The sequence below is a fragment of the Falco naumanni genome, chromosome 2 (assembly GCF_017639655.2).
Source record: "Falco naumanni isolate bFalNau1 chromosome 2, bFalNau1.pat, whole genome shotgun sequence".
NCBI classification, from domain to species: domain Eukaryota; kingdom Metazoa; phylum Chordata; class Aves; order Falconiformes; family Falconidae; genus Falco; species Falco naumanni.
This window is the reverse complement of record NC_054055.1, coordinates 66,407,225-66,421,186: the sequence shown is the minus strand read 5'-3', so window position 1 is coordinate 66,421,186 and position 13,962 is coordinate 66,407,225. Positions and strand designations below refer to the sequence as shown.

The window sequence follows — 13,962 nt, the reverse complement described above, 5'->3', positions numbered from 1 at the left end:
ATCACCCAGAATTTGTTGAGATTTGATCCAGACTCTCAGCTGATGCATTCCCTTGGCCCAAGAGTTCCGGTTTATTGTGCCCTGTGGTTCAAGTATGTTGTAGCATGAGGTTTAGATGCTTTCCTCCAATCTGCTGTACTTCATGTTCTCCCAGTTGTTACAGAGCATGTCTGATTTTTTTATTTAAAATATTGCAATCTATGGCCAGCCTGGGATAGTTGTTTGTCTTGGCTATACTCAGCACTTGGGAGGAAACCCTTGCTCACCAGGTACGTAGGAAACCCCTAGGTAAGACATGCTGCTTCTGTTTTGCTGTTTTATTTCTTATAGTTGAATACCCACACGCCACTCCCCTCCAGGGTGCCTTATTTCCTCCTCTCTGTAATAAGTTCTTTAAAACTTCTGCTTTTAGTCTCTTCCTCTCTTACCTTGTACTTACTTCATAATCAGTTCCCTGCCAGTAGGCTCAAAAGCTTTTCCTTTGGGTGATTTCGTGGTAACTTTTGCCATGCCAAGTATCACGCTCAGTCTTTGGGATGAATTTCAGACATTCCAAAACTAGCTTCCTCATGCTGTCATCCTTCTTGTCATATGGCTATCAATCTACTGACAGTTGTAGATGCTTGTGGCCCTCTCTGGCTGGCAGAGGGGAGAAATCAGGACGTGCTCATGCAGCCTATTTTGTTTGCTTATGTGCTCATGCATGTATACAGTGACGTGCAGGCACTGCCTGAAGAGGAGGGATTGGTATTGTGTGCAGGCAGCTCTGTCCTGGGAGCGGGTTAAACTTGGACAGGCCTCAAGTCTGAGATTGTTGCATTTTGTTTTCCATAAGCCCTGTATATTCCATAAAGCACACTATGCGTCTTCTGGAGACTGACCTATGTTTCCAAGCAAAATAAAAGAACATGGGTGATATTTGTGTCACAGGCTGGCGTCCTGCCGTAACAGCCTTTCTGTGTCTGACTCCCATGCTGCTGCCTTTTGGTCTTTGCTCTTCTTTTCTTTCCTTATCTGCCTGTGCAGACAGTATCTCACTGCTTCCATTTAATATTGCCGTAGGCCACAGTCAGCTCAGCTAAAGCTGCTGTCTAGGCTCTAATTGTTTGCTGCATATTGTAATTGTTGTCATTTTGTGCTTCACTCCTCTTGCATGCCTCACCACACTGCTTTAACAGGAATGCTTCTGCAGCTGCCTTGGTATGTTGTTGACCCATTCCTTGGCTTCCTGCCATACAACATCAAATTCAAGTTTCTTCACTTTCCCTACAAAAGCCAATATAGTACTCCCACTAAGCAAACATACCCTTTCCTGACTGTACCTCTTCTTTTGTGTTGCTACTCCCTTACAATTTTTACATGCTTCTTGCTTTTCTGCAATTTGTATTTGTGTCTTCTGCCTTCTCTGAAAATCAGTGCGCTAGAAATAACTCCATCCCCTTACTTACCCTTTCTCTTTACTCTCCCGTCATTCAGTTATCGCTCCCTGTTAATAACTGGGGTTGCAAGCTTGAGACCAAGGCAGGAGGAAATGATGATGTCAGTGCCAGTAATAGTCATTAAATCAGTGCAGTTCAAAATTTAGCAAGCTTGTGTCATTATTCAAGGCCTCAGGGCACTGTCACAGAAGATAATTTAAGTATTTTTTATATTAACCTAACTAAAAACTTTCTGAAGTGGCTTTTAGGAAGCTTGCAACTCTTCTGTAATTGACTCGTAAACTGGCTTAACTGCTAATGGATTAATTCCTTGTCCTTTGAGAACAGGATGGCTGACACCCACTTTTTAGTCTGTTCTCTTTATTTAGTACAGAGTACAGATGGTACACTGTAAATGTGTGTTTTAAAAAGTCTTTCTAGAGCTGATATTGAGAAGCAAATTGGATGTTTTGAACTGTAGCATGGAGGACAGCTTTTGTATTAATAGCAGAAAAAAGTCCATGTGATACTTAAGTAAGAAATGTTTAGATGTATACTGACATGAGAAAATTTTGAAGTTTATTTGAAGCGATAGTGGTTTCAGGGATGTGTATGTATTGACAGTGTTTCTTCCTTACATTTAATGAAACACTTTTTGCATTGTCTGTAGTTTTACTGTTATACCTCTAATATTATTTGATTTAGATTGGAGAAGCAGGGGCTGTGGTCATTAGCGTTTGTTTGTTTTCTACAACTAATTAGTGGTTGGCTTTGTATGCATAGTTGTTCCTGTTTTGCTATAAAATACCTTCAGTAAATATCTGGGAAAGAAATTGTTGCTCAAACTCAAACATGAGCATTCAATTCCTCTTCCTCTGCTCTGTCTGAAGGAAATCACCATTAACAGCCTTGTGTTAAGAATTGTGTGCGTGACAGCAACGTTGCACATACAGAGCTTTCCAGTTAAGACCAAAAGCTAATCTGGGTGTTGCGTGAGGCTGCAAGAACTGATGTAGGTCAGCTCAGGAAGGAACCAATGTTCAGGGTAGTGTGAGTTTAAGAACATATTTAAATATTTTGCTGGAGTGCAAGTATTCTGAACTTACCTGGGAGTGGGCAAGAAAAGGCAGTACTTACGTGAGGTTGCAGCTGTAATCTCAAGAGTTTCAAGGTTTCTGTTGCGCTTCTGGTGTGGAGGCTTTGGAGGGTACTTTAAAGAGAAAAATCAGAATAGTTGCCTGCACAGCCTGTTCGTCTGATCTGCATAAGCTCTATCCAGATTTCAGAAGCCAGAATGGGGGTGGTTTTGAGCATGTAATGTACCTTGTTTATAAATGTTTCAGCACCAAATACTGTACAGCCTTTATTTTAAGGGGATACACATTGCATGAAATGCTGGTCCCAGGTGAAGTTGTGCCATTTGTTTGAATGAGGCAGGATTTCTGTCAGTGCCATGTATCTTTGTGGTAAAGGGAAATGTCATGTGAAGGGGGGGGAGAAGTAACTCCAGTTAAGTATTAAGCCTTTCAGAGGTTAAGGGGGTGGCAAGGGTTTTCTTTTTGTAAGCCAGAACATGCCTGCTCACAAAAAAACCACCACCAACACCAAAAAAACACCCAAAAACCCCAAACCCAAAAGGAGTAGCATATCGTGCAAAGAGGTTAGGGTACTGCTGGAGTTCCTAAAGGAGAGTGGTTTTCCTGGAGGGGCAGTAGAAGAGATGGAAGGATAGATTGGAGAGCAGCAGTGTGGCTGAGGATTGGATAAGGACTAGTGTCAAGTTTCCTGGAGAGATGAAAAAAGGTAGTGGGGAAATGCTTGAAAAATCATGGTGATAAAAGAAGCATTGATTTATTTTGTTCAGTACGGCTATATCTACTTGCACATTGTTCCATCCTTTCCTTTCCCTGATTCATTATACCAGGTGTGGTCAATATTTTATGTCCGAGTGGGACATAAGATGAAGGTGAACCAGGGCACGTCACTGTGGACAATTCCCAGTGTGTTAGAACTGCTCTCAGAGGAAACTGGTCTGCTCCCAGTACAAAAAGCATGCAGGTGAGAAGAATAGTAGGAAATTTTGTTTTGGTACAAGTAGATCACTTCCAAAAGTCAAGGAATAGGTACTTTTGAAATCTGCTTTTACTAGAGTTCACTTACTGGGACTGGGCATGATCCTTTGGCTTCACTTGTTCATTCTGAGGACAAGGGCTTGACTCAATATATGCTTGCAGTATTACTAGCTTCCTTATTCCCTGGGGACTGGGGCAAGACAGAGTCAGAGTATGGGTTGGTAAAGAAATTCTGAGGAGATTAGGACATAATTATTTTAGTATTTTTGACAATGGAGGCAGAGTGTAATTTAAAACCAGGACTGAGTAAACTGTGAACATTTTTGCCTTATTCCAGGAGAAACAGGCCACTTGGTCAGCTTCTTGGCGAAAGTGGGTTGTGGGTTTATGTTACATTCTGAATGAAGATCTAGTAGATTACATTGTGGAAGTGAAGAGGAAGTACAAGGTTTGTCTGAAGGTGCACTAATAGCAGTTCAGATGTAACATTTGATCAGACCAAAACCCAGGATGCTGTCTCTGAGTGTGTCCAGTAGGAGATGAAGAATTATGAGAGCAGTCATACGGTTGTAACACTCTCCTGGCCTCCAGAAATTTATGAATCAGAGAATTGCTGAGCTTGACTTAGTGCCTATGTGCTTAGTAGCGGTGGATGCAGATACATCCAGGCAAAGCCCCTCTAAAACATATGAATATGACTGGTTTAGCAAGGTCTTGGTCACATACAGACCAGGGGAGTAAGCTTGGGAACAGTTCCTGCCTGCAGTGGAAGACAGAAGTCAGTTCACTAGAGAGCAGCTACCATGTGCTAGCACAGATGTGAGGTTGACCAAGGTACCCATGGAAGTCTATCATGCAGCATTACCTCAAAGTTTCTCTTAAACCACTGGGAATGAGTAATGAGCTTGGATTGTGATGCAAGGCTGCACTGAAAGAAAAGGACATTCAAGAAGTGAAGGTGGCAAGGAAAGGAGAAATGCCGCTTCTTTACTGTCAGGTTAGACCAAAAGACTGGACTTCTCTATTACGTTAAAGATTAATAGCCTATTTTATGTGCCCTGAGAAGCCCATTGACAAAGGGAGACTATTCAGAGGTGCTCTGTTAACCCTGGAAGAGCAGGTATGTATGTTACAAGGTGACCCTATAGTCAATCAAAAAAAACCCACAAAACAACCACAAACCTACAGAAAAACCAAAAAACAGTGATCCAGAGAGACTTTAGAAAGTAAATCACATACACAACACTAGGGAATGTACCTTACCAAACAAGTACTTAGCATAAGCCAAAAATGTGTTGTTTTGATGACAGTTCTGACAAATGAGCCACAAAGTTTGCTTTCAAGTTGATACTTCTCTGTCTGTTCCGGCTTACCACACAAAGTACTGAGTGTTCAAGTAATAATTAGATCACTAAAGCAAGCAAGGAGGAGGAAGTCTCTTGCCTTTGAAATGACGCAGAGAAGAACCCGAGCATGGCCAAAAACGACTCATATGAGGTGGGACAAAGCCTCAAGATAAATGAAAGAGATGGAACAAGTGGAGGCTGGGAATAGAAGATTAATAAGATACATCAGTAAACTTGCCAAGCATTAAGCTTGATCCCAGGAACCCAGTATGTATGTGAAAACAATTAAAATACATGGGTTATGTACAGTGGAAGAAAGCAAGATTGTGTAGAAAAAAAGATGTATTTAGTTTCTATTGAGGAGTCACAGTGAGAAAAGTCTGATTTGAGAAAAGAGGATGGGAACATTGTGCTGTTCCCCACCCTAGATTGAAACTGGGAGAAGATCTGAGCCTGACTAGGTACACTGGAAGTGATTTAGTCTGGAAGAGCTGTAAATATGGATGCATGTTTAAAGAACAGCTGTGTCCCTCTGGTTTCTTTTCTCTGTGCCTGTTTTCACACTGGTTGTCCATTCTGGTGCACAAGGATGCCAATGACATGTGCATCCTGAACTAATCAGAACGCCTATAATTTGTAAATAATTTTGCAATTCCAAGGAAGGGGAGTGGAACGCCCACAGGCTTGGATCCATCCTGGTGTTGCTTGCCTGCGTTAAGCCTGATTTTGAGTACAATTGTGTAGGGGCTGTCTCAGAGACTACAGCCTACAGCTCTTGGTAGGCAACCCAGAGACAGAGGGAATGCCTGCGCTGTCAGATGTAAGCTGCTTAGTCTTTGCTGAAAAATATTTTCATTTTTTCAAAACCTTCTCCCTCTGCCTCCCTCTCAACTTCTGTAGTCATGTAATTTAAAGGCAGGAAGGTATGCTCACGGTGTGTTTGGGTTTGAGGTTTTCTTTTACCCTCCGGGAATTTTCCATAGCTAATTTACTCTTGTGAAGGTTTGGTCATGAACCGCATTGAAAACTGAAATGTCTTGTTCCTTGAAACCTGTTAATTTTATAAACCACAAGCAAAATATAGCGAGGCAGCTGCATTGAGAGTTTTCTCATATGACCCTGCGCTAACCTTAGCCCAACCCAGCCAGGCTGGCTGGGAGGGATGGCTCGCCCTGCCCCAGATGGGCTCGAGACAGCTAATGATCAGCAACTACCAGTTGAGCAGAAAAGATTCTGGCAGCCACCAGACATTTTTCCTCTGGGGCCTGATGGGTTGACTTGTAATTCTTGAATGATCTTGATTGCCTGGGCTTCTTTTTTTTTTTCCTCTCTCTACACCCCCCACCCCACCCCACCCCCACCCCCCAATTACACATATGTTAAATTAATTCCACGGATGATTATAGCAAAGGCATTTCGTTTTTACTGGCTTTATTCACCACTTCCCAGCATGCTTCCTCCCCCCCAAGATTATGCCTTTATTATACATTTCTTTTCCTATATTTTTTCATCTAATCCAGATATGAACTGTCAGTCTTAATAATGTGATACCGATGTGGCAGAACTGAGGCTCCATTTTATCACATCTCTGAGTAGCTGTCATTTTGTTCTAGCTCTTTTCCTGCTTGCCAATTAAAGCCAGTATTTTGGTACCAGGTTGAGAGAGGAGTGTTAATTTACCTAGCAACTTTCCCATGACTAAAGAAAATGGCCATAATGAAAGCAGCTCTAGGATTACCGTTCCTGCAGCTAATGAAGGTATACTAACACGAGCTGACCAGACCTGTGCCTTGCTAAATTCTATTGTCTCTCGCCACAATGCTTAGTTAGATACAAAAACCAGAATAAGCCTCTCTCCAGACAGTCTTCCTTCCTCAAAATCCTAAGTCTTCAGTCTTTTGCCTGCTTTCTCTGAATCCTTAAACAATAACTGCTTTTTAAATTACCTGAAAGGCTTGGGATACAGTTTTATGTTGGTGTCTGTTTCCTGTTTTCCCACATTTTGTTTCTTTCAAGGTTGTTTTTGCTTTTCTTATTCTGACTTCATACAAAGAAATGTCTTACTCTTAAGTCATTGTGACTGCATGAGAACATCAGTGTATTTTGTTTTTTTCTTGTGTTTTGTTGTTTGTCTTTGTTTTTTTCCCCAGAGAATATAAAAACTACCCTACTGTGCTAAATGCTGATCTAGTGTAGCCTGGTATGGTTTCTGATATTTGCTGGTGAGGGGTACTTCAAATACGGTATGATTGTGCCAGCGTTACACCCTTCTAAATCAGCAGTTTGGGCTTTCCTGAGCAGGAGGAGACTTCTGGGCCGTTAAGCTTTAATAGCTGCCTGCAAACCTATACTTGAGTTTCTGTAGTCCTGCTTTGAATCCATGTATTCTTTTGACCTCCGCAACATCGCATGGCACTGTTTTGCAATTCCGTTATGCATTGTGTGGAATAAGTACTTCCTTTTGTTTATTTTAAACCTTCTGTCTGGTAATTTCATTATGTGGTCCTTAATTCCTACTTAGTGAGGAAATGTTCTTCACACCATTCATGATTTTGTAAGCTGTTTATGAATGGATAACTTCTGTTTTCCAAGCCAGGGAGAGCCGCAAGCAACTAGAGTCATCCTGTTCTCCACGTGTTCTGTGCAAGATGCAGGTGCCCACTGATTTACATTGTTGTGTTCTCTCTGACCAGCTGCTGATACCGTTTGTCGTTTTAACTTTGTTGACAGTTTATTTGATAACGACAGAGGGCTATCCACAAAAAATGTGAAAAAGCCTTCTATGTGGCAATATTAGAATAGATCCTATTGTTGCATGTTATAGTTAGGGTATGCATTTTTCATTGTGTGGATAACTTCACACTCTCCGTCATTCAAATTCATCTGTGACTTTATTGTGTAGTGATGTATAAACTCTGCATGTCCTCAAGTGTAGATCATGCTGCCTGGGATCAGTTTCTATTGTCTGCATATTCTTGAAAGAACTGCTTTCATTAAACCAGGAATCATACTCTCTCTGAACATGCTTTCTCTGTGTTTAAGTTTCACGTAGTTCTTCCTGTATGGATGAGAGCTGGCTTGGAAGCCATTTGTCAACAGCAGAAAATTGGCTGACTGCTATAAAGCCATTGAGTTATTTTATTTTAAGGAACTTCCAGGCTGCCTTAAGGAGGCAGTGGAAGGGGTGGGAGATCTGACACTGACGCTGCGTGTACAATTGTTCTGTTCAGACAGGAATGTGTCCAGGCTGTATCTGCTATCCTAGAAGATACTAGAAGAATTACCAGCAGTCATGTTGTAGTTCAGTGGCAAAATATTTCTGCTGTGAATGTGGTCATATTAGTGGAAAGACCAATAGAAGGAAAGTGGTCTGTCTTTTACTTATAAGAAAATCAAGCTGGACCTGCCTCTTCATAAAAGCTTTCTGCTGGTACTTACAGTTTTTTCCTCCTGTACTTCTAGATGCTCTGCCGGAAGGCTACAATGTAAAGTTCCCCTTTAAGTGTTCTGTTCTCCTCTGCCTTGTAAAAATTTTAAAAAATAGCATTTTTCTTGCTATTTTGAATACCTGTATTAATACACATGCAAAAAAACATATTCTACACCTTCTCTGTATAGGTTGGGTGAATTTGAAATAGGAATTAGCTGCTTGAAAAAAGGCATCTAGTCTATTTATGAGGCCTCCAAGAAGGCCTTCAGCTGTCAAATACACATGTTCTGTGGGTACCTTCTGCATTTCTGAGGCAGCAGCAAGGGACTGGGGAAGAAACTGTTAAGTCATCTCAAATGGCACTAGATGCATGTGTTCAGACAACTAAATCGCGTATGTAGTGTGTTGCTTGATGTTGAGGGTTTCTGAAGCTTGCAACTTGCATTTCCAGCTGGTGCTGGGATAGCATTTATGGCTTGAATTTTGCTGTTTGCATGGTAGCAGCCTGCAATACCAGATACCTGCTAAACTAGGCATCTGGGAGGCTTCTAAATTCTAAAATCTGTGTGGAAAGTAAACTTGTAGTGAAAGAATAGAAGTCCAGAAATAGAAGCATCACAGTGCCAATGCAATCCACACTTTTCCTAGCTTTTTCTATGCTTTTGATCTCTGATTTCACTTGAGTATCCAGAATACAGAACATAAATCTCTTCTGCACTAGTGTTAGTGAATGTGCAATGAGTTGTCATCTGGGTTAATAAACTGAATGCTTTTCCATGGATATAGGGACTATGCAAATGAGAAGCTTGTGAGTGAGTGCATTATTGGGGACTGTCTATACTAAGCCAATTACTTAGCCTTTATTCTGTGGGATCATAGGTATGAGAATCCAGCTGTGGATATATCACTTCAGCTGCCTGTGTGTGATATTCTATCTTTGTGCACTACTAGGATTGTGTGAACCTCTCTAGATTGTACCTCCCCTGGTACAAAACCAATTCTGGTACTGGTACAGAATATTATTTTTTTTCTTCCCTTTATGCAAAGTAATAAGTCTGTAGTTAAACTGTATTTGAACTTCACATCGTATGTTACCAAATAACTTGCTTTGTGGATAAAATGGTGGAGCACTGTCTGTTAACTGATTTCTTTCTCTATCAAATTTTTTTTTTTTTTTTTTTGTATCAAAGTTGCTGTCACTGTAAGAAGTAAAATGGATATTGCTGTTCTTGCTGATTTCATAGCACCCAGAAGCTTGCAAGATACTTCATACTGCAAGTATAGTGCTACTCACCTGCCCAAAGAGCCTCAGAGCTTGTTTCACTGAAATTTTCCAGTTACGATTGTATAAATACATCAGCCCAACAGGCTTACATGTTGGAAGCAGAACTTGTCTCAGGAGGGAAGAGTCCTGGCAACTGCCTTGTCTGCGTTTGTTTCCAATTGGTGCTGAATTCCTCAGCAGGTTTTAACTTACGAAACATAAACACTTTTTCACTGTTTGTTGGGGTTGTGTTGAGTTTTTTCTTTTTCTCCAAAGGGATGTTGAAACAAAGGGTGAATTGGCAGATTTTGCACCATGGCTTGCAGCAAACCCCAATGTGTTCCATTTTGTGCCTTCAGTGTGTCTTTGACTTCTTCAGTGCAGATCTGCTGAGTGTATTTCTTCCATTTTGCTATTCAGAAGTTATATGGAGAAAGGTGGCTGTGTCATACTGTCTCCTGGTCTGTAGTTAACTCACCTTTACAAATAAGCCCATGCCAAGTTTTGTCAAAAGCGCTGAGGCCTTCATGAATGTGATTCTGAGAAATACTTGACTACTGCTGGGATCTGTCTGTGTGGATTTTTTTAATCGTTTGTTATAGAAGTAAATCCTGGTTGGATTTTTTTGTTGTTGTTGAGTGGTTTTTTTTTTTAATTTTTAATTTTTTTAAATTTTTTAAATTTAAAGTGCTGACAGCTCCCATCTTGACAGCAGACTCTTATTTCATGAACCTTAAGTTGTTGTACTTGTGTAATAAGAACCCTTTGAGTTAAGGGTTCTCTGTAACTTTTTCGACTCAGTATTTTTGACCCTGTTAAAGTTAGTATTTAAGACCACAATGTGTTTTCAAGTTTAGGTATAAATTAAAGGCTTGTGTTTAGTGGCATTTCAATTCCCAAGCGTAAAGTATTATGGAAAGGGAACAGGATGAAAATACATCACTTTTATTTTCACTCTGTTTTTTTCCCATTTAATTGATTTGTTTCTCTGCATTCTCTTCTCTTCTAGAGTTTTAGAGTGCCAAGGGCTGCCCATTGTGAACGGGCAATGTGATCCCTACGCCACCGTTACCTTAGCAGGACCCTCCAGGCAAGTACTGCACGTACAAGACCTTCCATTTTATAAGGATGGTTTGTGTTTCCTTTGCTTATAAGACAACTGCATTCTCAGATGGACGAATGGGAGTATTCAGACACCACTAGAACATGCTAAGTGTTGGTGTGTGCATGTATGAACTACTGAATTATACAAGAATAAGTAATTAGAGGCTTGTTTCAGTTTTGATTTATGTAGAGGTCTGAATAATCACTGAATATTTTTAATATGCTGGAGTATGTAGTTTGTGGTTAGGCTTAATTTGTGCATCTTCTCACCTCACAGTTTGAGGCCAGGTTTTGAGCAAATTTATTGCCTGATTTTGGGCAGTGGCAAAAGAGAAAGCTGAATACATCAACATCTTGCAGAGTACGCACGTTTGTATGTGAATATTTAGTCTTTTTACTCTCAAGGTGTGGCAATTTAATGTGTACATTGAAAGCCCTAGGTGGCTTAGTCCTATAATTTCATATATGTGGACATTACACCATGGATAAAATTTGGAATGAGGTTTTAGTAATGAGATTCTGCATAATACTCTTCAGTTTAAATTTGGGATTAAATGTTCCGGTTCTCTTAGAAAAATTTCCTGTGCTGTTGGAGGTCACTGTTTTGTTTCTGCTTATCTAGAATTCATCTTTTATGTCTGTGCCACGTTAGAAACAAAACAGCTCTGCTGTGACCTCAAAGAATCAGATTTAGTAGCATGACTTATTCATAATGTTTTACAACAATTTATTGGAAATATTGTAAGGATGTATTCTTGACAAATACTTATCTTGCATGCAGAGGAGTCTTTGAGACTAGTTGTTACTGTTCATCTTTGTCTAGACGTGTTCTGCCTTATCGCCGTTAGTGAGCTGTGTATTTGAGTTGTACACTTCGATGTTTTAAGCCTCGTTTCAGATAGTACTGAGTGGCTATTACTGAAACTGTAAGATTTTTTTTTGACTAACCCTTGTATTCTTGAATGTCCAAACTTACCTTTGTCTGCTTCCCTCTGCTCCCCGGAGCGACAACTGATAATGTATTTTGCTTCAGAATAAGGAGCACAGTCTCATCCTACTCCTGTCTGTTTTTTGATGGGGGGAGAAGGCTTGCCTTCTATCTCCAGCAAGCAGCATGCAGCTTATTCCCATCCACTGCTCTGTAATTGCCCAATAATTGTGCTTGCCTTAATCGCCTCCCGTTCTACATCCTGCTTCCCAGTCCCCTCCCAGATGGGCTTATCAGTAAAGAGGTTGATTGGCAAGTGTGACTGATGAGACAGGATAGGCAATCTGCCCTATGTGCTGGAGGCGATTAGTCTCTCTTATCTCTCAGCTCCTCCTAGGAATAGTGGGATGTTCTTAATGTGTACATCATTCTCCTCACTGAATTTTTCAATGCCTCTCTTTTTAGAGTAGGAAAGCTGCTTTATTCTGCTGCGTTTATGCAATGCCAAGCATAAACATTTTAACAAATGTGCTGCTGTTTATTGTGTGATTTGTACTTACACAGCCAGCAGACCTCCCAACCAAAATGTTTCTATGCCTGTGTTACAGATGGGGAAACATTGTATATTTGGTGGACTGGCCAGTTCAGGTCACAGAGGAAGCCTGTAGCAGCACTGGGAATTAGACCCAGCTTTACTTGACCTCTGTAAAAGAATACATAGAGTTGTCCGGTTAATATAAGCGGTTACAAGCTATCTAAGCAGCTTTGCTGCATGAGAAATGAGGGATAGATTCTGGGATGAAAGGATTAGTAGGTCAGTTTTCCACATGGCTGATGCACCTCTCCATCTGTGTCTGTTTTATCTATGCCTGCAGAGCTGTAGGGGAAGATTGGTGACACAGGGCAACACTGAGCTTTTCACTTGTAGGTAACAAGAACAAATCAAGCATAGGCTCGTAACATTTGAAAATCATCAGACAGCTTGTTGGCTGGCCTCTGAGAAGTGCCTTGGTTGGCTCTAGCCCAATACCAAGCAGTTAGATGTCTGTATTCTAAAAGGTAGGCGCAGGCAGATGGCACTGGCCACAGAGGATGAATGGGCAGCGCTGACTTTGTCAGGCCTATTTGCCCAGCGGGTGGTTTGAAGGAGGGCTGCCATGTCTTGTGTCCTACAGAGCAGTACAGATGAAGAGACTTGTGCTTAGTACTGCTCATTGTGATTCACCAACGTAACACTAACTACGTGCTGTTGGGGCTGCATGGAAAAGGGTGGTAATAGAGCAATAAAAATATTCTTACTGGGGAAATCATTCTGGTCTTTTTGATCATTTAACACCACTGAAAAGCATTCATTGATTCCTCAGGCCAGGATTATAAAATATAAAACACAGAAATAGCTATGTTAGTCTTCCTGTCTCCTCCTGTGCATTTAGGGTATGAGAGATTTTTGAGTCACATCAAGACTGAGACCATCCTCCAAATGCTGCCGCTTGGAGCCCTGTTCTTGCCAGTTGCTTTGTACAGATAGAAGGTTCTGCTGGATCAAGCAAGAGACAGAATCAGGGTTCAAGGACTTGTGTTTAAGAGAGGATAACAAACTGTGATTACTGCCACTTCAGAGACATAGGCACGCAGAGGATCCTTGTCTTAAATGTGTGCGAGTGTGTGTGCCTTGCTATGCTGGAGCCACACAGATAAATCAAGTGAATGACTATTTGTTCTTCAGTGGCTCTGTTCTAGGATCACACTTCTGCTAACGTTGTTTCTTACCTTTTTTTTTTTTTTTTTTCTTTCCTTAATTCAGATCAGAAGCGAAAAAGACTAAAGTTAAAAAGAAGACCAACAATCCACATTTTGATGAAGTGTTTTATTTTGAGGTTGGTATTTCAAAGGAACGGGTGATAAGCTGAAATACTATACTGTAGATTGTTGGCACAGCATCCTGCTCCATGTTGTGCCAGTTGTCGTCTTTGAAGACTGTTTCAAGCATGGTACAGGGGGAAGAAGTACCCAGGATCAGACTAGCTATCTGCTGAATATCTGCTGAAGGAGCACTATATTGCTTCAGCTCAGGTGCTCTGTAGGAGAAGCTTCAAGGTGGGCTCTTCTGGGCAACAGGCTTTATGCTTCATCTCAACTCACCCCAGAAGAGGTTTGAAAAAGGACAGTTAAAAATGGGATTTAAAAAAAAACCAAAAACCAACCCCAAATTGTTCTTTTTTTTAGCTTGTGTTTTCATAGCTGCTCCACCCTGTCTTCCCAGTCAATGGGAGGAAGGTTATCTCCTAGGAATACTGAAAACTGTAGAGGAAAAATACACTTAAAACTGGATATTCTGGCTGTCTGCCAGTCTGCTGCAACACCAGTGCCTTTCCTCCAAGTGGGTGAAAGCTCTACAGC

General features: G+C 41.0%; 1 protein-coding gene across 4 annotated transcripts in view; it reads left to right on the top strand.

The window, feature by feature from the left end:
- The window catches only part of RASA3 (RAS p21 protein activator 3), a 134,624-nt gene that overhangs the window by 89,426 nt on the left and 31,236 nt on the right, over positions 1 to 13,962 (top strand). For all 4 annotated transcript variants that reach the window (XR_005826501.1, XR_005826502.1, XM_040584610.1 and 1 more), the window contains exons 6-7: positions 10,540 to 10,620; positions 13,367 to 13,439. Coding sequence is in view for 2 of the 4 variants with exons in the window: in XM_040584610.1 (XP_040440544.1) it covers positions 10,540 to 10,620; positions 13,367 to 13,439 (154 nt within the window). In the remaining 2 variants the exon portion in view is untranslated. The remainder of the gene's footprint in view (positions 1 to 10,539; positions 10,621 to 13,366; positions 13,440 to 13,962) is intronic.